General features: G+C 47.8%; 1 protein-coding gene across 1 annotated transcript; it reads left to right on the top strand.

The window, feature by feature from the left end:
- The first annotated feature begins 41 nt into the window (after positions 1-41).
- On the top strand, positions 42-27,430 carry AKNAD1 (AKNA domain containing 1). The gene is made up of 12 exons (XM_079762023.1): positions 42-1,758; positions 2,438-2,481; positions 3,060-3,199; positions 3,294-3,356; positions 7,928-8,055; positions 10,619-10,811; positions 13,116-13,261; positions 16,366-16,463; positions 19,606-19,929; positions 20,592-20,673; positions 21,252-21,381; positions 22,133-27,430. Exons 1-12 carry the CDS (start codon positions 719-721, stop codon positions 22,262-22,264), a joined length of 2,520 nt encoding a protein of 839 aa, XP_079618149.1. The 5' UTR covers positions 42-718; the 3' UTR covers positions 22,265-27,430.

The following is a 27,430-nucleotide window of genomic DNA, read 5'->3' as shown; positions in this document are numbered from 1 at the left end:
ATGCCACTTCTTCCTTCGTCCTTTAACTACCGCCAGGGGGGAAGAGTACCTGCCTTCTGCACTGGGCATCCTTCAAAACCAGGACAGAGAGGTGGGAGATTGTATGTTAGCCGAGCAAACACGTTTAATGTTATACAGCTGAGAGGCCCGTCAGTGATGTGTGGACTAAGACAGATTGGTCAATATGTGGTCATTAACCAGATTTAATGAATAAAATGTTTACCACCCCCCTTTTCTCCTTCGTATAGACCAGTGGTCGGCAAACTGCGGCTCTTTGGCCCCTTGAGTGTGGCTCTTCCACAAAATACCACGTGCGGGCGCGCACGGACAGTGCGATTGAAACTTCGTGGCCCATGCGCAGAAGTCGGTTTTCGGCTCTCAAAAGAAATTTCAATCGTTGTACTGTTGATATTTGGCTCTGCTGACTAATGAGTTTGCCGACCACTGGTATAAACCATTGATTATGTTAATGCAGCATTTAGGATGGCTTAGCGCCTGCTGAGCTTTCTGCCTTCACCACTGAGAAGCATCCAGTTTGTTCTGGCTCAGACCCCGGGACAGCCCACTTCCACACATTATTCTAATGTATTTAACAACCAGGCTCTTCTCCTTTTGCACCGAACAGGACAGACAATGAAGGCAGTCCCTGAAAACCAGGAGCGCTGCTGGCGTAACTGAGGACACCCAGGACGGGCACAGGGACAAAGGCCCAGCCCACATGGACAAGGCCGGGTTCTCAGAGCGTGAGGCTCCGAAGCAGCGCGCGGACTTCCCTGACGGTGGGGCTTTCTCCCAAACTAAGCTGCACGCCGAGCACAGTTTCTCCTCGGAAAACCACATCCTGGGTGCCTCAGATCCAGTGATTCCAACAGCAGAGGACCCCCCAGACAGGACCGCACAAGAAGGGACGTGCAGAAAGGCAGGCGCGGTCTTGACTCTGGGTAAAACGACAGAACACGCTGCCAAGGAAAACTCTGATGCAGAGCAATGCTGCCCCCCAACTCCTCACGTCCCAGCGAAGAAAGGGGACCGTTCGAAGTCAGACCTCTCTGCTGTTTTACAGCAGCATCTTCCCAAAGAGGAGCTTTTACGAGGCCACGGCAGTCACTGGGAAACTCGCCCAGGGGTCTCCAGTGCGGACAGTCTAGATGAAGCCATTGTTAAAAGTATTGTTTTGCAATATGTTAAGAGTTTTTGGCCAAAAGAACCAACCCCAGAATTCACTGACCAGCTCACCCCCCCGAGGGAGGATGACATGGGCAGTGAGCCCAGCTGTTGCCCGACCACGACAGCAGGAAACACCCCTGAGACAGAAGAGCCAGTGGCTGCTGGAGACGGCAGCCTTCCGCAAAGTTCCACTTTCCTAACTAAATCCAAGGGTCCAAGCAGGAAACAGAAAGGCTGCCAAGAGCAGAAACTGCAGACGGAAAACACAAGATCAGGCCCTGGGTTCAAATACGGCCAAGTCCGTTACCGGTTCTCTGATCGCTCTAGTGTTGCTCCCCAAGTGAAAATCCCTAGAAATAATCCGATTGATAAACCACTCCCAACAGACAAAGAAGCCAGCTTTTCTCCTGAACTGAGAGCTGGGTCAGCTCTTGGGCGAGAAATTCCAGAAGGTACGGCCAGGCCAGACCGAGCTGAGAAGGAAGAGCAGGAAAGGAAGACTGGGGACCCCTCCCAGCGGACAGAGGTAGGAGAAGTCGCCTCTGGAAACAGGCCGGGCCGCCCCTCGGTGCCAGAGCCGGTCTCTGGAGGGTGACTGACACCCGTTCCAGTTCTGAGGCTCTTGTTCCGGTTCTGAACAAGTTCTGTGACCTCTCAGAAGCCCAGTGGGAGCCTCATGGGAAGAACCAGGGGCTGGAATAACAATAACACATCATAGAATGAAGTCCAAATTCTCCCACCTGGAATTTGAGTTCCCCCATCTTTTTTAAAAAATATGTTTTCATTGATTTCAGAGCAGAAGGGAGAGGGAGAGAGAGAGAGAAACATCAATGATGAGAGAGAATCTTTGATGGGCTGCCTCCTGCACGCCCGTCTGGGGATCGAGCCTGCAACCCAGGCATGTGTCCTGACCTGGAATTGAACCGTGACCTCCTGGTTCATAGGTCGGCGCTCAACCACTGAGCCACGCCAGCCGGGCTTCTCTAGTCCTTTCTGGTTGGAGAACTGGACTCTATAGGTTTTATACCCATCATGTCGCGGAGACATTCATAACAGTCAGTCTGGTGTGACCACACCGTTTAGCTCCTGGCACCGGCCTGTTTCTGAGCTCCGTGTGCTGTGAGCGATGGGCAGCCCCTCAAGGCGAATCACGCTGGAATGTAAACTCCTGTCCACCTGTGTGAGCGGAAAGGGCTATGTCCTGGTAAAAATCGCCGTCTTGACACACGTTATGGAACTTAATGCATACTATTTTATATTCTGCTCTAAGGTGCAGCTACCATGAGTTCGGTGTTAGTGAGAGCAACAGACCTGGTGAGAAGGCCTCATGGGGCTTGTGGTCTAGTTTTAGGAGAAATGTTTGCGTGTTCCATATAATAGCCTCAGACATGATAGTATTAACAGCTAACCTGTACTCGGTGCTTACCAGGTGCCTGAGTCTTAAGTATTTAACATTTACTCCTCATAAGGACCCAGGAATAGGTTCTATTACTGTCCCCATTTTCCGTGAGAGCTTGAGGGTTACGGTGATAAGTAATTGCCCTGGGCCACCCACAGATCAGTGTCAGAGGTGATTCAGCCTTGATGCAACACGGGCTGCCTGGAGGACCAGAACCACCAGCCATTCTGAATAATGGCGTCCTTGATCACTATCAACAGTAACACTTTCTTATCCTTTAATTATGCAGGTGCAGCCTGCAACACACAGCCACCAAGAACAGCTCGCAGGTACAAGCGTTTTTCAACCTCTTTCATTCAGACACACGTTTAGGAGAAATTGTAAATAGCAAATGGTGGTGATTGCCACCAACTTCCATTTTCAGGACTTAATAAATCTGCAGTGAACTTGAGATGAACGGTAGTCCAACTTATTCTCTCTTCTGTGGGAACAGAATCCGAGACCCGCCTCTGGAAGCTGTCATCCACCTCTCAGAAAGACCCTTCCTTGAGTTCTTCCATATTCCAAAAGATATCCCAAGGGAGGGAGATGTGCCAGAAGCTGAAAGAACAGGCTGATCAGCTGAAGACTAAAGTAATACCTTTAACGATTATGAACAGTAGACGTGACCAAATTCAAATATAAGATACCATGCCACTCGTGAAATACTGCATTTTTTTCACTGCAGGTGCAAGAATTTTCCAGAAGCCTAGAACAGGACTCTCCCGGCCACGAGCAAGACGAGAGGCTGGTAATAAGTCCTTCCTGGGGAATCTGACCCGGGGAAAGTACAAGGCCTCCCAGCACCGGGCCTTCTCTGCAGGGGCTGTGGGGGTGCTCGGGTGGAAGTTTTGCCGGGGGTTAAGGGCAGCAACCTTGTGTCCATAGCCGAACGGCCCCCAGAGGCCTGGCCTTGGTCATACATATATAACTCCCTAGAATTCTAAATCAAATTGAATTAAGGTCCTTAATAACATATTTCAAGCTTGTTATATGGGAACTAGTACAGAATTTTGATGTTTAATTTATGCGATTTCCTCTGTTCCCTTCGCCCATCTTCCCATCCCCCCACTCTCCTTCCCAAAGTGCTGAGGCTCAGGTCTCACTGATTATTTGAGGTCTGGGGCTTCGTGTTACAGGAACTAAAAGAGCTTAGAATTTCTCTATGTGCTTAGCCCTCTCTTTCTCAGGGGATCTATTACTTATGGCTGTTTGCTGTTTTTCTTCACCGGTTGCCCCATAATAAATCTGAGACCAGGGCAGGTCCAAGAGACCAGCACACCAGCTGTTATAAAGGGTCACAGAGCCCATCCAGAGTCGACGGGTCCCAGGGGATGTAGGTTATAAGAATTACCAGGATCTGGCAACTCAATATATAATACTTCGAACACTTAAAATTGATCCTGAAGCTGTGCCTTCAGATCAAAATCTTTGGGTTCCACATCCTTGCTGGTTGTAGTTATTCAAGTCCCTCATTTATGTTGTAACCACCACAGCCTTGTTCATCAGTGCCCGGGTCATGGGAAGTGGGGGTGGAGCCTGGCAATGGGGCAAAAAGCTGAGACTGTGAGAGCCAGAAATGTGCCAAGTGGAAGATGTAGTCTAGGCCACTGGGTCAACCGCAAGACATGGTCACGAGTCCTGATGTAAAGGGCACAAGCAAAGCTCAGGCAGGCTGTGCTTCCGAGCCCAGACGGCACAAAAACCAGGAGGATCCGAACCTTAAGAGATGGTTCCTTATTCATTCATTCATCATACTTATTAAATAACTCCTTCATTCATTCAACAAACACTTATTGGGTGCTTCTCATGTCCCAGACTCTCTACCAGGGATTTGGAGATGATGAAACTATTTCTTTTTCTAGCGGCGGATAATCTCCTAGGAACACAGGTTGGTAAACAGACAAGTGACATGCAGCTTGAGAAAGGTTACAGGTGATGCTGAGGGCGGCCGAGAAGAGGCTCAGCCTTGTCAGTCAGAGCTAGGCGCTTTAGAGGGCTTCCTAGGAGTGACTTCTGAGCTGGGCATTGTAGGAGGAATCTAGGTAAGCTTGGCAGAGAAGGGGGCAAGGGGTGGTCCAGGAAAAGGAACCAGCAGGTGCAATGGCCCAGGGAAGGAAAGTGCTGAGCGGGTGAGGAACTGCATGGAGCTACAACTGACCAGATGGAGCCCAGGGTACATGTGGTGAAGAGGGGAATGGACAAGACTAGAAAGGTCGACAACAGCTGCATCATGAAAGCCCTTTAAACCACACCGAGGAGCTTGGATTTCATCCGGAGGTTGAGTGATGGGCAGCCTGGGGGGCTTAACATCAAGTAAAAGCGAACACCAAGGGGATAAGACTGTAGGGACGGAGACTGGCTAGGAAGCCATACCAGGGAACAAGTTATGAGGACCTGAACCAGGGCTGACAATAAGGATGAGAAGGGACAGATCTAAGGGTTTAACGAAGTGGAGGCAGATCGAAAGGGGTGAGTAAAGGAAGGGAGGAGGCTCGGATGAATTTCAGATTTGTAGCTTGGACAATCGAGGTCAGGAATAAAAGTGGAGGATCCAGTTCAGAATGGGTGTGGGAGGCAGGCAGGAGGCCAGTTCCGTTTGTGACATTGTGAGCTCCCTGTAGGATTTCCAATTGGAGAGGTCCACGAGGCAATTAGAGCAATGGATATGGACCAAATGAGGACTTGTTTGGGCCAGAAATGTACATTTGAGTATAGTTGTGGTTTGAAGCTACAGGGTATATGAGATTGCCTAGGCAAAGACACAGAGTAAGCAGTGAATCCAAGGTTAGAATCCTGGGAAACAGCAATCCAGGGCAGATGAAAGAAGCGAGGTCCCCAAGGAGACTTATGAGGAGTGACTCTTAAAGGTCAAGGCCGACCTGGAAAGGGCAGAGCTGCAGAGGCCAAGAGAAAGGACGGTGTTAGGAAGCAGGGAGTGAGCCACACCCTCAAATGTTCAAGGAAGGAATGCATGATGAGCCTTGGGTTTGGCAACCCGGAGGTCATGAGGGATCTTGGCCAGCTCGGTTTCAATAAAGTGTGTGTGGGGGGGTGTCTATGGAAGTCAGATTGGGGGAGTTAAGGAGTGAATGATAAAGGCAAACTCCAAAAACCCGGGCTTTTAGGAACTGGGAGAACACAGAATTTTAAGGGGCTGAGCAAAGCAGGGAGAAGTGGTTCAAGACACTGGCCTTCTGAGCCCTCCACTCAGGGCGTTTCTTCCTGATGTTCAAGGGCATGTGGGGATTTGTGTCAGGACAGAGAGGAGAGGAAAGGTGACGCCTGACAGTGTCAGCCTTGGTCCAGGCCCCTGTGGTTCGGTGTCAGGAGATGGTCAGACAGGGCTAAAGTGAACCTTCTCGGCATGAGCAGCACAGCATAGAAAGCATTCCGATAATGGAGCAGCCATCTACACAGTGGTTGTATGATCTTAGACATGTAGCATGTCTTCCCATCTCAGAGTTGTTATGAGAATTAAATGAGGAAAATTTATGACTAGAAAACTATGCCCTATCTTCTTCTGAGATACAACATGATTCAAAATCCAAGATCCTAAATTATAATTTATAATTAGCTTTCTTCTCTTTTCTCCTTCCTTTAAATTCTTTCTCATGACTTTAATGTCACGTTTGTGCTACCAATTCCTCAATGACTAGTCCTAACTTCCCATCCATATCTCCAAACGTTTGCCTCTTCACTTGGATAGCCCACTGTACTGAAAATTCTCTCCCATCCAACACTGTGGAACTCGTTGATACTGACATCTTCATTCAAAGCTGTTAGCCTTCCCAAATTCCTCATTTTAGTCAGGGCTTTCACACTCTGCCCATCTCCCAAGCTAGACCCCTGATCATTGACTGTGAGATTTAGAGAATCAGCGGCCTGGTAGGAACTAGGTGGCCTGCTCCGATGGAGTAATCGAGGAGAGTTTAATAAGGCATCATTTAACAACAGTGTGGGCAAGGTTAAGGGACAGAGGAAGGACAGATACTCCAGCCCAAGGGGAGTAGCTGTAGCTGTAGGAGTAGCTGACAAGCTCTGTGGCTTTTGGTAGAGACACAGTTGGTCCATGATGATACAGGCAGGAAGAAATCAGGGAAACAAAGACCCCTACCTCATCCTTCTTCAGTTCCTCCCTCCTGTTGACGCCGTCCATGGAAGGTCAGCCTCCTGGGTGGGGCACGGAGAAGGATGGAGGATGGATCTGGGGGAAGAAATAGAAAATATTTACCACACTTGCATTTTTTTGTACCCAATAGCTAATATGTTTCCAAACTTCTTTATCCATTATTAATAATAATAATGATAGCTACCCACTATTGAGTATGTATTATGGCACTAAGCATTAGCTCATTTAACTTTCACAATATGAAAAAATTGAAGTTTAGAGTTCAAGTTCACTAAAATCATATACAATTAGTAGGGGACAGAGTCTGAACTTGAACCCTGGTGGTCTGATCCTTTAACTCCATGATGCTATTTTCCTGCCCTGGGGAATCTCTCTCTGATTCACCCTTTCCTGTCCATTTTCATGACTGCTGCCTGGTCCAGGCCCTCCTGAGCACCCTTCAAGCCTAACTTCAGTCTCACCTCTTCCCCTGAGCCATGGCAAAGTACTCCGATCCAGCCCGGGGCCAGATGGAGACATTGATCGGGGAATGTTTAGCGACTGGGACTGTAGGGCTAAAGTCTCTACACTTCCAGACAAGACCCTGACCTGCACGGTTTACACATGCACCTGTGTGAGGCTGCGTGTGGCGACGTGGCGACATCTGGAAGACCCATTCGTAGCTTGGGGCTAAACTTCCAGCTGTTCCTTCCCCATCTCACCCTCTTAGTGCCACAGACTCAAAGCCAGGTCCTAAGCTCAGTTCCCTTGTAAGATCTATGTGGCATCAGACATACGCCCTAGAGCTCCGATTTCCTCCTCTATAAAACCGGGGTAATAAAATCTACTTCGCAACATCTACAACACCAATGAGTAAATTAAGTAAGAAAAGGAATGGAACGTGTTCTAGAAGCTAAAAATCATTTTGCAAATATGCAGGGTTACTGACGTCCCGCCGAGAGGCTCTGCGTGGGTTCTGGGAGAGAGATCAGAACCGCCGAGCTTTGCAGCTTGGGGCTGCGAGTGAGGGTGGTGTGTGGAGATGGCCCCTGTCTGAATTTTACATGTCAGACTCCAAAACAAAACAATGGCCGGGAGAAGGATGACGGCTCCGCTGTGCACTGATGTAGGGCACACCCTCATGGGTTTGGGGGACACAGCTCCATGCGCGGGGTTACATGTGAATGACGCCAGGGCCTTCTCTGCCACAGGAGCTGGAGAAACTGCAGGCGCACCTGGAACTGCTGAAGCAGGAGTTTGTGGCTGAGGAGCAGCTGGCTTTGGAGCAGCAAGTCCACCAGCCTAAATCCCCAGCTGGCAGCGATTTTGACCCCACAAGGTCAGGTTTAAACTGAAAGGTGGGAGGGTTCGAGAAGAGATCTCCTTCAGGTGCTGGTTCAGTGCCCGAGAGCCACGAAAGGCCCAGAAAGGTCTAGGGCCAGTAAAGCCCCTGCCACCAATGAGTAGGGGTCACCACACGCGAAGGACAGTGAGGAATTCCTGCTACGTGGAAGGTCCCGTGCTAGGTGATGACCAGATGGCGTGTCCAGAATGAACAGCTGTCCCCTGGCGGAGACAATGTGCCACCATCTTGCATTTCGTGCGACGTCGTTATAATTGGTGCTGAGACCCAGAAGAGCACGAGAACACCGTGGAGGGCTCCCAGTCCACCCCAGAGGCCCTCCACCTCTCCACGCTGCTCTGTCCTCTCCCTCACCCCCCCTTGCCCTTATTTCTTCTGCCTGGTTCTTCTCTTCTGTCCCTCTTCTCCCCCACCCCCCACCCCGCTCTCTCTTCCTCCCTTTCTTTCTCATCCACAGACCATTTCAAAGGGGCAGTGGGCAGGAGAGGATCGTTGTCTGGTTGGTTAATGTTGGGGTAAGGGACCCACAAATCCGGATAAAGGGAAAATGTTAAAACTTAAGTGATTCCTGAGCAAATCCACATTAGAATCTCGGATGCATACTTACACTGAAGTTTCCGACTGGCCGTTTCTATGGCACCGCAATCCTCGTTCCAATCCAAACAGCTTTAAGGTGTATTCCAGGAATCAAGGCCGGGATTGTTTCCACATAATTTCCTGCTATGAATTAAAAGGATCCATTCAGTGGGCTTAATATTCGTAAGGTCAGCTCTTTCTATTCATAGCATTTTAACACAAATCATTCTTGATGCCAAAATAGTTTAATGGTTTGTATTTTCGCACTTGCATCCTGAGGCTTTTTCCCCAGAGTACAATTTTACTTTTTCAAAATGAATGAAACCTCTGTCTACTGTTGTTTTAATACCAACTAATTAGACAGCAAGGATGGGGTTTTAATATTGATTTTCCCCCCAAAAGCCTTTAAAAAAAAAAAAAGATCTCCATATGCCTTCTCTATTTATTTAAGAACGAAGAGAGTAAGGATATTTATTTTCCAAGGAATCCCACTTGTTGGCAGGGGTTTAAAGACAGGCCTGTGTGCGCATGCAGACCAAAGGTATGCAGTCCAGGCCTTATTTATATCCCAGTCCCACCCACACTGCCTGGCCCCGGCATAAACCAACAGCGTTCCAACTGCAACTATATCCGCACACAGGAGCGGCTCAGTAAACGCAGTCCCACCGCTTCGGGCAGGCGAAGCTGCTCAGTTCCAGGCTGGTCCTGCTCTCACGTGGGTGTAAGCTGTCAATGAGCAGAACCCCATGTAGCCCTGGAGGGCTGGTATGCCGAGAACCTCTAAGCCCTGAGACCAAAGGCCGTTGCAGATAGCTTTTTCTGCAGGGGAAAGAATTCTGCAGATTCATTGGCTAATCGCTTGTTGAAGTCAACGGTTGCACTCTTATGAAAACATTATTATTATTACCTTTAAAAGGTAAGATGCAAAAATAACTGTTTGGATTTCATGCATCTGGTTTGTTGGAATGTTGTCTGGAAGTCGTCTGAATTTTTCACACACACCAACACCTGAAACCAAGGGGCCAAGAAATGGGGTTCTACCTCCAGCAAGCCGTGATATTATCGTCTTTGGCTTCACAGAAAAGATAACAAATTCCTTCAAAAATATCTTTTCTCCGCCTCCGAATCTGCATAGTTTCACACCCACTCACCCCCTTTCCTCCTTCACTCACTTCCCGGCCTCTCCAGCCCCATCTCTTCCCACGACCTGTGGCCTGCTTCAGCATTTCTCTTCCTTCAGATGTTCAGTCTCTCCTTGTCCGCTCTTCATCCTCTTCTGCCTGCCAGGGCAGAACACATTTCCCCATATTTTATTTGATTATCAATATGGTTTTTCATGCTGTCATCTTAGTCCTCCTGCTCACTGAGCAGGCCAGCCTTTCCCGCTGGTGGAGGAAGCCATGTTATCATAAACGAAATCTCCATGGGTAACGGGACGGGTCAGTTCTATCCCACTGACCTAGGTATCTACTCCTATATTAACCACACAGTTTTAAATTACTGGAGTTTAGTATCTATTTTGAAATGTTTCCGCCTGTTTAAACTTTCTTTAGCTATTCTTGCACTCTCTTATTAAAACTTTATAATCAGCTCACCAGATGTCCTTAATAAAATTCCATTAGAATTTTGTTCAGGATCGTGTTGAATTTACAGATTAGTTTGGGAGGAGTTAAAAACCTTTGCAATGAGTATTCGGGTCCAGGAGCTTGTTTTCTTCATGTAGATTTGACACATTTTTTTTTGTTGTTAAAATTGAGACCTTGGAAGCACAGAAAGTGATTTGCCCGAGGATGCACAGCCAGTGGATAGCAAAATAGGGATCAGAGCCCAGGCCTTTCGAGTGAAACTGAAACAGGATGCCCGTCAGGGTGGTTGTCCATTATGGGTCCTTTCTGAGGACGGACCATGTAATAACATAGATCAATGCCATGTTCAAGACCTGCTCTTACTAGTTAGAATGTTGACTGCATACCCTACACGATGTCTTCTGTTTATTTAGAAAAGTGGAAGGTGAAGTCTCCAGGTTGGAGATGCTACTTGAAGATGTTGAAGGGAAGGCTGATGAAGGCAAACACACTTCAGCTGGCTCTCTTCCCGAGAGTTCGCCAACCCTCCCGGGTGACCTGCCATCCGCCTCCTCTCCACCCTCAGATGAGGTAATGCATAACCTACAGCCCAATTCCATGCCAGGAAACACGGTTCCTGTGCATTTATAGAATACCCATTCATGGAATTACAAAATTCTACTTTAATATTTCATGAAAATTTAACTTCCCAAAGTGCCATGAATCATATTATTTTCAATGGAACCAGCTTGCAAAAACTAGAAGCTATTTCAAGTGTTGGTTTTTAAAATCTCTTATTGGTTTAGGCTGCAACAATGCAGTTTATACCAATGAACCGCTGAAGAGCTATTTCTTCTGGACGGATAGTAACATTTCTGGGGGTCGTGCCTGGAAGAAATAATTTTTCTTTTTAATGGTTTTGTACTCGCTCTTCTAAATGGGAATGACACTCTCGGTGCAAGAACTATTTCCATGAGTCCACATCTGCATTTTCTTTCAGCTAAATTCTTTTGGATTGTCTAAAGATGTAATATTAGGAATTCCAATCCATCACCACTGTCTTTCTACACTTTTTGTTTTTTGTAGCCTCAACTATAAGAACATTTCAGACTAAATTCTGAGAAACTGAATTATCTGGATAAATGCCTTAATTTGATTCTTTGGTTTCAGGCGGTATGTGAAGATACAGCCTGCGGTTGACATTCAAAAGTTGAGTAGGTTTTTGTCGAAGTCAAGGACAACATGTTGAGCATTATACACAGTGGTGGGGCAAAAGTAGTTTACAGTTCTGAGTACGTGAAACACAAGACCTTATTCTTGTATTATTATGTATTTTTTTAAATTATTGTTTTAATTTCCGAAGGAACATTGTAAACCTTTTGCCCCACCCTGTATAAATGTTAGCCTTTCCAACGAAGTATGTTCACATCCTCAAAACACCTAGCTTCCTGGCAAAATCTCATTCATTTTAAGGCCCTGCTTCAGAGTTAGGCTAGACAACTGGGAAAGTATTAAGTGCAAATAAAGTTCAGTATTGAGATTTTTAATATACAAAGTGCTCTAAGGAGCAGGACTGTGGTTAAGAACACAGCATACGGGGAAGGAGCAAATCCCAGCTCTGTGTGTTACTTGTTACTCTGGGTGACCTGGTCAGGTTGCTTAAATTCTCTGAGCCTCAGGTTACTCATCATTAAAATGGGAACAATGGCCCAGGATGGTGGAAGGAATGAGGCGGCCACGGGCGAAGCACCTGGCACAGGAGCAGTCAACAAATGCTTGTTTTAGTCATGAGAAAACACTGAAACCTTCCCCAAAGTTAATGGGCAAAAGAGGTGAACTAAAACGTCGCAAGTAGGAAATACAACTAATAAGCATGCACCTGGGAAACGCTTATCTCCTTTAATAGCAGAGGAAATGCTCATGAACGCACGGTGCCACCCCCTTATTAAATTAACAGAAGCATTTCCAACTGATCATTCCTGACGAGGAGGAGGTGTGGCCACTGAGTGGCCCACATTGTTGGTGGCTGTGTAATTCCCACCGCTGTGGAAAGCCATTTGGCAGTTCCTGTCGTCACACAAACATGTTGGTAGCCTCTGACCCAGGCGTTTCCTAAGGAAGTCATTCACACACGGAGAGCCATCTGCACGCTGCTGCTGCGCCAGCACTGCTCATGGGGAGCAGAGTGCGCTTCTCCTCCGTTTACCTGAGGCCGGGTGGGGAACGCCCAGCCCAGGGGCCGAGTGAGGCCCCGGAAATCACTGGGCCTGGCCCTGCCAAGGCATTAGGGTGAGTTACCTAAATGTTTGACCACGTGCAGCAGGCTAATTTTTAAGGTGGTAATTTTGTATGGCCCTCGGATGATGTTATAAATATCCAGAAAAACGGTTCCCCACCCCTGAAAAGGGTAAAACCACAATAAGAAATACAGGCGGGGTGGTGTCAGCCCTTTCAGGCCAGTAATGCCATTTTTTTTTGGGGGGGGGTTAATTCCCTAAACCTTGTTTTAATTCTTAGTGGATTGTATTTCTTTGGAAAAGCTTTCAGAGCTCTCCTAAGTGGATTGTATTTCTTTGGAAAAGCTTTCAGAGCCGGCTGGATAGATTTAAAATTAGCTTCTAACATCTGTCCGTCCTCTGGTGGAGCTTGGGGTAATGTGAACCAAAGGATAAGAAAAAGGGGAGAATGCCCTCTGTCTGTACAGGAGATTTAAAACCTGCTGGGGAGGGAAGAAGACAGTATGTTGTCTGAAGGCTCTCTCTCTGAGCCCTGGCCTCCAGCACAGACCACTGAGGGAGGAGTCAGAACCCAGCAGCCTGCGGTGGCAAGCAGCGAGCCTGGGCTGCCTGCTGGGCAGAGCTGTGCGTGTGCGTGAGTGTGAGTGTGAGCAGCCAGGGGGTGAGTCACTTCCTGGGTCACAGCCGCATCTGTGTGCTTGTGGTGCAGGACCCCCGCCACGCCTCCGCCTCCGCCTCCGGAAGGCAGCAACCTGCAGAGACAACCGGTTGGAGCTGTGCCCTCTGCCACCGGGTCCTCGAATGGTGAGGGCTTCTGGCTGCTAAGCTGCCGGTGGGTGGGAGCCGGGCCCGGGATAATGCCTCAGGGAGAGTGGGCGTCAACTCGCTGAGCGGCTGCCAGGGCCACTGGCCCAGCTACAGAACCGCAGACCGCGGGGCTGGGCACACAGCCCAGCCTCCCTCCCGGTTACAAGTCCCTGTGGCTGTGGTTCTCCACTGGGGACAGCATCAAAGTCACCGGGCAGCTGTTTAAATCATGCACACGCCTCAGCCCCACCTACTGGGGCATCCTTGCCAGGGTGGGGCCTGGAAGGAATTCTTGTTGACATCTCCCGGGTGATCCTGGTGAGAATCTCAGCTACAGCACACGGAGGGTGGTCTGTCCAGAGGGCTCCTCTGAACACTGCCAGGTGGGATAGTGTTACACACCACTGTCCACCAGCTCCCCCCGCCACTCCCCTGGGGGGAGGGAAATTCCCTGTTGGGTCCCCCCTCTGCTCCCTGGTCCCACCAGAAATAAACCTTATCCCACATCTCAGGACTTACTTCTCCCCATTACTCGACATGAAATCTTCAAGTTACAGATCATGTACACAGATATACAACCCTACGTAGACCTCTGTAACGCTTTGGAAATGCTCCTTGGAGCAGCTGTTGGCCCATGTGAATTCAGCATTATTTATCTGAAGCTTCCATGGACTGGGCCAAAGCCTGGCTAATTTACCTGGGAAGGTCGGGAGCAAGAAGGGCAGAGCTGTTTGGCAGCCACTGTTACATGCACGTCAGGGACTAATAGCAGCAGATGAGGAGTCCGACAGACTGGGTTTCCTGAAAGAAAGCATTCCCCCACGGGAACCACACTCATCATAAGTGTTCCATTGAGTTTATGCCCCGCCTCCCCGCAAGAGAAACAGCAGGGTGTTTGTGCTGACATTTACTGGTGTCACCTGGTGTGGCTCAGGACTTTAAACCACCATGTCCATCATCAGCTCTGACTCTAAACACAAGGGGCACTGCTGTGCTTACCCGCCTTCCCCCCCCCCCCCCCCCCCCCCCCCCGAGTCATCCCAGCCACTGTTTCTATTTATTGAATTAAACCTAGATTCTGAACTTTTTTTAAGGTTTTATTAAGTATAAAAATTTTTTTATGCTTAAAGAACATTTTCATCAAGCATTCAAGGTACTAAATGTTTCTCTTCCAAATTCCTAGCGTAGACCTAGAGGGACCAGTGTTCTAGACTAAATAGACTTTTCTGTGATGGACAAGATGGAGAGAAAAGCACAACCAAGTATAAAATCAGTCCTCACAGTGAACCTACTGCTGGGGAGTGAGGAGGCAGACATGATTTACCAACTGCAACCTTGGTCAACGCCGTAATAGTCCCGGAGGATGAACTGGGCAGAGAGCTCCTCTTCGCTCTCAGAGGACGGGCTCTCTCAGGTGGTGTGTGTTCTTTGCAAAGCTTGCAGACGGACAGGGTGCTTGCAGGGTGTGTGCAGGGTGGTGTGTGTGGCATAGATGCTGCATGCAAACGCTTATCCCTCTGTGTTGTTTCTGCGGCGGGACTGGATTTAAGCCACTAAAACTATCTTCTCAAGTCGAGTTGCCCTGAGCTGTTACATTTGGCAGGAAGATTTCAGCGCACAGAGACGCTTAAGAGGCAGAAAAAGAAAGTCGTGTTGGACTGAACTCACTTGAGTGAGATCCAAGTTTCCCACTTCGGAGAGCAGATGCTCAAAGGCCCCAGAGGAGGGGGTGGAGAGAGAAAATGGGGTGTGAGGAAGTGTGACTCAGGAGGACTGCGTGTTTTTCCAAGAGCAGGGGAAAGCCTTGGCCTCCCAGCCCCAACCCCACAGGCACAGCGAGACCCGCATGCAGCACGCACCAAGCAGCACCCTCTCCTGGGAATCGCTCTCAGTCTTGCCTCACCCGCCCGGTCCAGGATCCCTTGGGCATGGTGCCTCCACACAAAGAATGAGCACCTCCCCGGGGCTATTCCTGTGCCCAGGGGCTGAGCGAGGGCTTTAAGCCCTGTTAGTGGGATTCCCTTGGAGGAGTTAGGCTTTCTGTGCAGGAGGGAGTCTGAAGCAACAGGTCAGAGGAAGCAGCTGGTAAATGACGATTGTAGGGCATCTTTCTGATGCCCCCTGCTGGCCTGTACAGATAAAATTAAGCTCAGATGTCCCCCAGCCTCTAGACCCATAAACCTGGGACAAAATCCCCTTATGGACTCTTGGGATACAGTCAGTTTGCACTTATGGACTCGAAGCCAGGTGACCCATAGTGGCATACCGCACGGCTTCTTCCCCGATAAGAACTGATTTTGAAACATGAATATGAAAAAAACTTCAAATTTTATCATTCCAAACTTTAAATTTCTATAGTATGTATGTATGATGATTAGATATTGGCCTCTGGGGAACAAACAGATTCACTTTTTTAAAAAAAGAACAATAGCCGAAACCGGTTTGGCTCAGTGGATAGAGCGTCGGCCTGCGGACTCAAGGGTCCCGGGTTCGATTCCGGTCAAGGGCATGTACCTTGGTTGCGGGCACATTCCCAGTAGGGGGTGTGCAAGAGGCAGCTGATCGATGTTTCTCTCTCATCGATGTTTCTAACTCTCTATCCCTCTCTCTTCCTCTCTGTAAAAAATCAATAAAATATATTTAAAAAAAAAAATAAAAATAAAAAAATAAAAAAAGAACAATATTTCCTCTTTTTAAGAAAAATATATTGTTGATTTCAGAGATGAAGGGAAAGAGACAAACATCAATGATGAGAATCATGGATCGGCTGCCTCCTGCACGTCCCCTACTGGGGGTTGAGCCCGCAACCCGGGCATGTGCCCTTGACCGGAATTGAACCCAGACCCTTCAGTCCGCTGGTTGACGCTCTATCCACTCAGCCAGACCAGCTAAGGCCAAACAGATTCACTTTTAATGTTTGGAAACTCTGTCCTTATCAGGCTAAACCACACTGGGTACCACCTCTCCTGGGGAAGCTCACAGACAGACAGAGGGGACCCCTGGGAGGACGACATGAAACGCAACGTGTCACCTTTACCAACACGCTCACTATCTCTATTCGAAGTCTACTGACGGTTCATGGGATCTATGCACCTTTTTAGGAAGCAAAGCCTGGAGAAGAAAGGCCACAGAGGGACCCGCTGTGGAGGGCTTCCCATTGCCCTTCAGGAAAAGGCACCGCATCCAGACTCACTTCTCAGTAAGTGGAGGGCCTGGGGCTGTGGGTGCTCAGTCTGCAAGGTCCTTCTCTGTGGGGTCTGCTCACGGTGGGCGCCAGCTTGCTATTGGCCACTCCAAATAGCATTGCCAAGGCTGCGGTGTTGCACGGTGTTTTTGTTTTTTACTATAAAGGATTAAAAACTAAATGATTTAAAAGGTGTAGTCAAGTAGGTGAACGTGCCAACACCTGTTTCTGGCCGGCACTGCAGGACTGCATGGCCTCGGTCCCTGGGTGGCCTCAGGGGTGTGTCACCCCATCCAGCATGACCCACGTGTGTACCTGTCAGCTTCCCGCTGCGCGAGAGCTGCTGCCCACTTGTCCATGCAGGTGTCAGAGAAACACAGTCAGAGCTGGGAGGAGACCCAGAGAGCACAGTGCACGGACTTCAATGGTTCTTAGTCCCAGGAGCCTTCCTCAATGCGAATGGATGCAGAAAACATCCTCTGGCAGCTCAGCCCTGGGCGGGGAAGAGGCGGGGCCGGGCCTGCCTGCTCAGGCAGTTCCTGAGTGTGACAGTCACCCCCGAGCCTCATCTACCCCATTTACACACGAGGAACCGGAGCCAGAGAGCAAACAAGGATTGCGCTCAGAGTGCTTACCTTCATACAGCCTGTTAGCCAAGAGCCGTGCCCCAACTCACTGTTCTGTCACATTTAGTTCTACTGGTATTTGTTCTCTGTAGATGATATATTTTGTGATAATAAATATAGGTGCCATTGATTGAACACTTACTATAATACTATATGCTATAATAGAGCTTTTCAAAGTGTGGTCGAAAGCCTCTGGGCGTCCCTGAGACCCTTAAGGGACCATGAGGTCCTCTCCTTTCTAACTACACTGTACCTGGTATATTGGTGCCAGGCCAATATTGCAACAGACTGAATGGAGATGCAGCTATGAAACCCAGCTGTCTTCTATTAACCCAGATATTCAAAATACTTACCAAGACGTAACATATGCCACTCTTCTAACTTTTATTTTCAAAAAGTTGGCTTTTGTTAAAAAGATGCTCTGTTAATATGAAATGGATTATTGTCATTTTAAAAGATACCATAAGTAAAATATTTTTTAGATACTTCAGTTAAAAACCATTTTTTTAAGCCTCGGGACTACCTATTCAGTCTGGAAAGATCTGAGTGATTCAAGCAAAAATGATTTAAGTTTATCTATAGATATTTCTCTACCCCCCCATCTTCCGCTGACTGACTGCTAAGGACAGCTCTTCTCAGTGCAGGGGGACATTCCGCCACAGGTACAGAAAATGGTGTCTACTGTGACAGATGGCAGGACAAACTACATCAACAGAAGTTCTCTAGGGCCCTCGATTTTATGTGTGTAGAAGGGCTATGAAAGCAAAAGTCTGAGAACTGTTGACACAGTATATATAATTTAACTGTACACCACCCACGTAAGGTAGGAATTACCTTTAGAGATAAGGAAATGGTGGCTCAGAAAAATTAAGTGACTTGCCAGGGTCAAAGAGGTGGTGTATCATTATCTACTGCTGGGTAGATAGGAGGACCCCGAAACAACCAACTCAGCACAACCAACATTCACTAGCGCGTTTCTGTGGGTCAGGAATCTGGGAGCAGCTTACCTGGGTAGTTCGGGCTCAGCGTCTCTCACCAGGCTGCAGTTAAGGTGCTGGCCAGCACTGATGTCATCTGAAGGCTTGACCAGGGCTGAGAATCTGCTGCCAAGATGGTCACTCACAGGGCCATTGGTTGCTAGAGTGACACTAAGACATGGTAGCCAGCTTCTCCCAGAGCAAGGGATCCATGAGAAAGAATAAGACTGTAAATGTCAATATCCTTTTTGACCTGATTTTGGAAGTTATTCACCATCACTACTGCTTTATTCTCTCTGTTAGAAGCGAGTCACTAATCCAACCTACCTCTTGAACAACATGTCAAAGAATATGTGGAAAACAAAAGAATGTGTGGAGCTCTATCTGGTTTGGCTCAGTAGATAGAGAATCGGCCTGCAGACTGGGGGCGGGGGGGGGGGGGTCCCGGGTTAGATTCCAGTCAAGGGCACATGTCTGGGTTGCTGGCTCGATCCCCAATGGGGGGTGTGCAGGAGGGAGCTGATCAATGATTCTCTCTCCTTATTGATGTTTCTATCTCTCCCTCTCCCTTCCTCTCCGAAATAAAAATATACTAAAAAAAAGATTCAGTAACTTTTCTTCCTATATTCTTCAAAGTAACCCTGTTACTCTTTATCATAAAACACACACACACACACACACACACACACACACACACACACACACACAGTATGTGGACATATGTCCACCCATCCAGCGAAGGGGCAGAGGCAGGCCTCCATTTCAGGCCTGTCTGAATCTCTCGCTCTCACTGTGCAACACAGCCTTCCCAGGGTAAGTCCCTGTCCTCTGCGTGTAATTTCCTTGGGTTCAGGATTAAGAAGACACTCAATAACTATGCGCCGAGTGAGGTCTGGGGAAGAAAAGAGTCCTTTTAGAGCTCCTCCCATTTGTGACTCACACTTTGAAAGACCAGTCACCGACGTGCACTCACGGATTCAGCGGCTGTAGCACTGGCAGAGGCTGTGTCCCGGCCTCCTCTCTCCTGGGGCTGAGATGCGGCTTGGACACCGAGCCTGCCGTGCTCGCCTGCCTGGCTCAGGCTCCCACACACGCTCCCCACCACGGGCCTCGCGTGGCCCTGGCGAGGGCACAGCCGATTCAGGTTCCTACATGGGCTTGTGGACTGACTTGGGGGAAACCATCTTCCCAACCGCCTGCGTGACAAAACACGAGCTCCTGGCCACAGCGGGGCTGAGAAGAGAACGTGGATCTACTGGGGCAAATCTGGAAAAATGACGCTAAATGCAAGGTCGTCTGATAACTCAGAGGGCCAAATTCTCACAGGCCCACCTGCTCCACAGACTTTGGCTCTCTTATCAGAACACCTCTCCGCTGTCAGGAAGGGACCCTGACTGTCACTCCTGGGCTGGCAACTCCCCTGGGTAACCGCAGGGAGTTAAGTACTGGGGTGTCTAGTGCAGACCCGGCTCGGTTAGAGCTCTGCTCCCCACACCACACTGTATGACGACAATCGAGACTCACACCTCCTTTGTGCAACTTGGGTTTCTTCAGGTCCCAACACAGGACTCAGCGGCTCTTCTGCTCCCGGCGCTGGGCTGCAGAGCAACCCATGTGAGACCTGCGGCACTAGGACTCCCCAGGGCCCCAGAGGCGGCCGTCAAGAACCACTCAAAGGTCAGGGCGACCAGGGAGCCTCCAAAGAGGTCAGAAGTGGGGACAGCTGTTGTTCCCAGGCAGTGAGTCATCTTTTTAATCTTTCCTTTTTAGAATTTCACTACAGATACAACACCCCGGGACAGAATTACTTAAATCATAGCGAAGGAAGAGCCTTTGTCCAGCTCCACTTTTTAAATGAAAATAAAAATTCTCCACCTTGTAAGTACGCCTCCTCCGTGATCCCATCTTTGTGAACAACCCAGTCTCCTCCCAGGCCTGGGAGACGCACACTGCTCCTTCCTCTCTTGTCTGCTACTCCTGAGGGGGAGTGAAGCCTCGCTCCTAGAGACCAGTGGGTAAGACAGGAGGCCTGGAAGGAGGAAGAGGGGAAGGTAGAGGACAGAGGAGGAGGAAGAGGGGTGACTTTAATACACATATCTTCTGTTGAGTCTCTATTTTCTAGAATTGTCCTAGTGGCTTAATTTCTGACTCTTAGAACCCTTGCTCCTAAAGTCGGGGGAGACTTCAGGAATCCAAGTGGGTCAACCTCTTGGAAGATATTACCCCTCCACCTTCAGATAAAGTCGTTGAGCCCAGAAAAGGTAGCCATATGCCCAGTCGCACAGCTAACCCAGGGAACCTAGACTCCTGGTCTCTTGTCTGCTAATAATTCCTTTTAAAAATGGAATTTCTTTCCTGAATTATCTGACTTCAGAATACTTGATACAAAGTTGTTTCCTATGTTCCCCAATTTTCTTATTTATTAAATTTTTATCAAATGTTTCATTCACATAGAGAAGTTCAGAAAATGATACCCACATATCCACGATTTGGGGATCGTTTCTGATGCTCTGAATTTAATCAGAACCAACATTTTCCAGCTTATTCAAAACCAAACTGGATCTGTTCCCAGAGAGCAAATTCAAAATCCTCTCAAGATGAGCGTGAGCCCAAACCAGGAAAGTAAGTATCACTTTCTCTTTAGTAATGATGACAAGAACGGCTACCCATTGGTTGGGTGCATACAATGTGCTTAATGCATCCAATTACCTCCCCAAGAGCATCTAGATCCTAAGTAGTAGAGCCGGGATTCAAACTGAAGTCTGGCTAAGACGTCAATCTTTCATTTGTTCCCTCACCACGTTATCCGAGTGTCCACGGCAGGCGCGTGCTAGCTGCTGAACATAGTGACAAAGTGGACTCTGTCCCTGTCCTCATGCAGCTCACTTCTTGGGAAGAGGAGGCTGTGTGAGTGCCAAGAAGGGGTCACTCCAAGTGCTATTACCTAATATGGGGGTTCAGGGAAGCTTAACTACAAAGATTAAGTACGAATGAACTAGCAAGGGGAAAAGGGGGAAGAGAGAACCTTCCGGTCTAAGTGAGCTTCCCACGTGGGAAGGCCCAGATGTGGGAACCGCCTTTTTCTGAAGCTCAGCTGCGGTCATCCACCAAGGCACCGACAGCTGCCACCGCGGAAGGCGCCCTGCACCCAGAGCGGAGGGTGGCGCTTCACACGAGTATCCATGTGCTTTGCCTTCCAGAAAAGACCTTAAGGCTCCCATGACCTCCAGTTCGGACCTGGCTACACCCTCACCCCATTTCCACTCTGCCAGGGGTTCCGGAAGCAAATCCTTAAGCGACGTTAGCAGTGACGGAGAAACGAAATCTGAGGTGAGGACTCGGAAAAACATTCTAGAATCCTTGCAGCTTGTAAGTTTGGTCTTGCTGACCACAAAATGGATGGCTTCTAAATTATTACAGTATGGAGCACCCAAAATGCTCTGCTAAAAACAGTGTGTGCTCAGCACTGACAGAGAGACACAGGGCCTGAGCAGCCACGTGGGGTGTGCCACTCCTAAACTGGTTCCCAGGGAAACGGGGGGCAGTGCCTCAGCTCCAGGACCCCGGGCCGCTCCCAGGACGGTCCCACCGACACTGGGCTTACAGCTGGGAGCCACTATTGTTTTCCAACCAGAAACTCGAATCCCAGGCCACTTCCCAAGGCCTGTGCACGCATGCGTGGTATCCCTGCCCTCTCAGTGGTCCTGTCCCCAAGTCCCCTTCAGTGGCCCCAAGAACTTGCCTTTTCTCAGATCTCTTTCTCCACAGCAGGGAAAGGGCCCAGCAGGTTTCTGACCTCACCCTCTGATTCATGCTCATCAGTCACGTGTCCGTCCTTTTTCTGTCCCTTGCCCTAAAAAATACCTTCCATCTCCAACTGGTTTCCGAGGAAACCAACTCTTAAAAACAGAAACAGACCTGGTGGAAAAAACAGAAACAGACCGGGTGGAAAAAACAGAAACAGACCGGGTGGAAAAAAAAGCACTCCTAAGTCCACCTGGCAGTGTGTGACGACAGAACTCAATCAACAGGGACAGTGGCAAATGTGTGTGACTAAAACGTGCGCACTTGTCCTCCGCAGGGTTTAACCGCGTCTCTGGACCATGCCCTGAGGACAGCAACCATTTTGAAAGAAACGACTGATCAAATGATCAGAACTATTGCAGATGATCTCGCCAAACTACAGAGATGGAGGAACCGACTGAAATACTAGTTTGATGCAAGGTGACTGGGGATTTGAGAAAAAAAGAAATGAAAAGAAAACTTAATCTTCCCCTCAAATTATTTATTACACAATTTAGAAGGATAAGTTTCTACACAAAACGCCAAAACCGTAAGAAATGGGGAACACAAAAGTACTTAAATGAGAAAAAAGGGACCTCTGATTCTTATACTCAAATCAACAAGTATTTATTTTAAAATAAATCTGTTATTCCTAACTCATACAAGAAATCAAAACAATAAAACATACTTTTAGCTATTAGTGTGGAAAAGAAAAACGTTGGAAAACCCAGTGTCAGTGAGGCTGGGGAGACAGGTACTCTCAGGCCCTGCTGCTGGAAGTATAAATTGGTGCAAATTCTATCAAATTCGACACGCACTTGACCTCGAGCAGCAATCCCACCACTAGCTGTTTACTTCACAGGTGACTCACCCAACAGGCCATGGTGTGTGAGGGAGGATGGCCATGTGGCACAGATGGGAACAGCCCCAACTGGTACTAATCTAAACACCCAATGCGGCCATTCGTAAACAAAGATGTCAGTCATACAATGAATACTCTGCAGCCAGTGAAAAGAATGAGGTGGGTTAACCTTCAAGATAGTGTGAAGGGGAAGCAAGATGCCTAATTGCACATGTGTGATCTTTGGAGTATGGTTTTCAAAGGGCACACACACTGCTGGAAAGCACACAGAAACACTGAGCGGGCCCCTAGGAAGTGGAACGGGAGTTCTGTGGGGAAGTGGAGGGACTTCACATTTACTTTCTGTAGTTCTTACAAAATGCTCATAGATCATTTGGTTAAAGATCACTTGAAGTCAGAAATACACAAAAATGGCAGTCCTAGCTCTAGGTTCGTGAAATCTGAGACAAAAGTGAAGACAATTCATTGTAACGGTGTGCTCAGTGGTTCTTTCCCGAGGCCTCCATTCACTCCAAAGTCAAGAAATGGCTCCCCGCTCCGGGGCTGTGCTCAGTGGGAAGAAAGCTGGATCATTCCCACGGAGAGGGTTCTGTGGTGACCACGCGGCTGCTGTTTGTCCAGCTGGCTGGAGAAGGGGCTATTTTTAACTTTGGGGCTTGGAAATTAGTTTGGGTGCCTTGGGAGAGAGTGAGCAGAGGCCAGACTCAGGACTCCTCTGACTTTGTGGCCAAGTTCACTTTAGGCTGCGGCACTGAGAGGAAGAGTGAAGACTGTTGGTCGTATTTTAAGAAAAAAAAATGGGGCTTAAACTATATACGTGCTGAGGGGCTTCTAGCTTCATCACAGACCTGAACTCATCACAGCTTGAGAACCTGTTTGTGAGCCAAGCACTGCCATCCTGTCCCCAAGTTTAAAATCACACAACTCTCCGGCTTAAAGTGTTCTTAAGCGATGCATTGGTTCTTGACCTTACTGGGGTTCAAACCTCTTTGGGATCCGATGAAACCGGTGGCGTCTCCCTCCCTATGAGCCACTCTCCCATGGAAAAGCGATACATGAACAGGCACCCAGTTTTTACAAGCCCATGGGCACTGGAGCAAGCCCATAAAACTCGGGTTATAAAGCAGCACCATCAATGACCTTCCTGACCCCTCGGATTACCCTTTAGAGGAGCTTGCTGCTGCAATCATTTTTCATTTCAAAACACAACCCACCTCTGCTGTACTTAGCCGTATTCTAGATGTAATTTCACATCTCCTTGATGACTGAGGGCATTAGGAACCGTCAGTGCAACATGACTCATCCGAGGAACAGAAGTAGGGCAACCTCCTTCAGGCTTCTGCGGAAGTGCTACAGGCTCTGATTTACAAAGATAATGTGAGATTTACTGATGCTGTAGCTTTGGCTGTGGCCTCCCTCACGCAACTTCAGTGTGCCAATGCTGATAGCCCTCTCTTCTAATTCTGCTGCAGGAATAAACCAGAAAAACAAGCTTGTTAAGCGAGTGATTGTATCTCCAAATGCTGAGTCACAGGCTCAGGACTGCTGGGGGCAAGGGTGTTGTAAAGACACTTGGCATCCTCCACAGCACAGAGGCCTCTGTGCTTGCTTCCTGCTCGAGGTGCCAGGACCAAGACAGCCGGGTGAGGGGACAGCTTGTAGAATACTGTCACCTCTTTAGGAGAAGTTCTAGCCATCCACTTTAACCACAGAGTACACAAATGAAAACTCATTCTTTTACTATTCATTCCTATTCAATTTTATTAATAATTACTTAAAATAGACCCAATACATACTAAATATGAATATATATCTATATTTAATACCCAAATGTTTGGTAGTAAAACTTTGCTATGGAAGGCATTTCTTGCTCCTTTGATTTTAAAAGAAATTGGCCTGGCCCTAGCTGGTTTGGCTCAGTGCAGAGCATCGGCCTGCAGACTGAAGGGTCCTAGGTTTGATTCCAGTCAAGGGTACATGCCCAGGTTGCGAGCTCGGTCCCCAGTGGGGGCGTGCGGGAGGCAGCTGATTGATGCTTCTTTCTCATCATTGATGTTTCTCTCTCCCCCCCTCTCCCTTCCTCTCTGAAATCAATAAAAATATATTTAAAAATTAAATCGGCCTGCATCCTGTTGGGAGTCGAGGGGTACCAGACACCCACACCACAGCTGAGTTAGAGGCATCACATCCAACAACATAAACTGCCAGGACGGGGGCCCTTTGGGCTTGAATGCAAACATTTCTGTGTCATGAACTACTGATATTTTTCTTCGTTCTTATGAATATGGCTGAGCAATGTGAATCCACTATACTTTGCAGACCAAGCACACTTTAACAGGAAGCAAAACCATGCTTCAGAGATAGTGAATAAATGTGTTAGCTGCAAGGACCAAAAAAGGTCTTTTTTAGGGTCTTGGAATCAGAATCTGCACATGCTAATTCTGGGGGCTAGAGATAGTGTCCACTGAGGAATTTAGGTGAGATGACCTCTTATGTCTTCAAGTTCAGTGAGCGATTTAGAAAACAAAGGGTCTCTTCAATGCTAAGCCTGAAATACACCTGCAGTGCAGGCCTCAAAGGCTCTCCCATCTGTACAAAAGGGCAAAGTGATCACTGAGGGGCTAAGTGACTGACTCAACGGGCCAGTGTCTGCTGCCATCACACCGGAGTTCCATTTGTCACAGGGCAATGTATTCGTCTAAACTCTGTGCCACTTACATTTAGTCTGCACAACTTCATTTTTAGCCTTTCATGCCCTGTGGGATGGGATGGAGAGGCATGGGATATAAAGCCAAGGGCTGAGATAATATCTAGCATACATTCTTACACTAAAATCAATTCCAGATGGATGGATTACCTGCAAAAAATAAAATGAATACATCAAAATGTCCTAGAAGAAACAATGGGAGACTTAATAATCTTGGCTGCAAAGGTATTTCTATGAACAACATAAAAGTCAGACACCACCAAGGAAAAGTGATAGATTTATCTACATAAAAATTAAAAATGGTGCAACTATCATATTTTAAATACTTTGAGCAGTTATGCTAAAAATTTACGTTATAGAAATATTGTGGAAGTCTGCAATGAAGCATTATTTGTAGAGCAAAACTCTGAAGACGAGTGATATATGAAATTATGGTCCATCACATGACGCAACTATGAGGCCAGGTAAAAGGACAGATTTAAAATAAAGATGTTCCCTTTGTGTAACACGTACTTTGTGGGGAAGCACGGGACTTGGTTGGAATGTCTGAAAGGAGGATTCTCTGAAAGGTTGGTGGCCTCTGAGGGGACCTTGCTGAGGGCCGCAGCCCCTACCTTGACTTTTCCAAACAAGTCCGAGCCCCAGGGTGTTTTAAAGACCCGACCTTGTAGAAACATATACTTTCTCAAGGATACTTACCTTGCTGATTGTATCTAGAGGTTAATTTTAGTTCAAGCTGTTGTGTCAATAAAAGCCTAAGAGGCAGGCGAAGGACTGATTTTTACTTCTAAAGTAAAACAGTCCCTTAGCCCTCTCTGTCACAGAAACATGTGTCAGAGCAATCTGTTCATCCGTAGCACAGGGTCTGCTGCTCAGCCCCAGCAGTACTTCATATATGTTAACACATGTTCCGTTTGTGCAGACATATCCTTATACGGTCATGGGCCACATAATGATGTTGCAAGTCAACAACGGACTACGTATATGACAGTGCTCCCATGAGATTATACTGGAGCTGAAAATTTACCATCGCCTATGTCAGTGGTCGGCAAACTGCGGCTCGCGAGCCGCAGTTTTCCCCTCTATTGACTAATGAGTTTGCCGACCACTGGCCTAGGACATCACAGCACGACACATGACTCGTGTTTGTGGTGATGCTGATGTAAACAAACCTACTGCACTGCCACTTGTATAAAAGTATAGCACATGTAATTATATACAACACATAATACTTGATAATAATACGCAACTGTTGCTGGTTTATGTATTTATACTTAAAAAAAAATTTTTTTTTTATGGATTTCAAAGAGGAAGGGAGAGGGAGAGATAGACGCATCAATGATGAGAGAGAATCATTGATTGGCTGCCTCCTGCACGCCCCTACTGGGAATCGAGCCCACAACCCAGGCATGTGCCCTTGACTGGGAATTGAACCGTGACCCCCTGGTTCATAGGTTGATGCTCAACCACTGAGCCACACCGGCTGGGCTGTATTTATACTTTTTATTGTTACTTTAGAGTATATTTTTTCTATTCATAAAAATTTTTGCTGGTGTGGCTCAGTTGGTTGAGAGTCATCCCATGCACTGAAAGGTCATTGGTTCCATTCCCAGTCAGGGCACATGCCCAGGGTTTCGGGTTTATCCCCGGTTGGAGTGGGTACAGGAGGCAACTGATTGATGTTTCTCTCTCACATCGATGTTTCTCTTTCTCCCCCTTCCTCTCTTCCTAAAACCAATTAAAACGTATTTTTTAAAAAGTTTGCTGTAAAACAGCATGTTGTGTTATGCCAACAGCAGCCTCGCCCATCTTGTGTTTAGCGTGTCTCTCGATTGCATCATTTTCTCTTCTGCTTGATTTAATCTCATGCTGTACAGGCTTGTAGCCTGGGAACGATAGGCTATACCATACAAGCCAGGTGTGCAGCAGGCTGTGAGTAAGGGTACTCGATGATATCCACACAAGGACAAAATTGCCTAATGCCACATTTCTCAGAACATATCCCTGCTATCAAGCAGTGCATGGCA

This window comes from Cnephaeus nilssonii (assembly GCF_951640355.1).
Source record: "Cnephaeus nilssonii genome assembly, chromosome: 21".
NCBI classification, from domain to species: Eukaryota; Metazoa; Chordata; class Mammalia; order Chiroptera; family Vespertilionidae; genus Cnephaeus; species Cnephaeus nilssonii.
Note: the sequence above shows the minus strand (reverse complement) of the source record. Positions and strands in the feature narration are given on the sequence as shown.

Coding starts and splice junctions, on each gene's coding strand:
- AKNAD1 (XM_079762023.1), top strand. CDS start 719: ATGGACAAGGCCGGGTTCTCAGAGCGTGAGGCTCCGAAGCAGCGCGCG. Junction 1,759..2,437: donor CCAGAGCCGGTCTCTGGAGG/GTGACTGACACC, acceptor TTCTGCTCTAAG/GTGCAGCTACCATGAGTTCG. Junction 10,812..13,115: donor CCTCTCCACCCTCAGATGAG/GTAATGCATAAC, acceptor GTGAGCAGCCAG/GGGGTGAGTCACTTCCTGGG.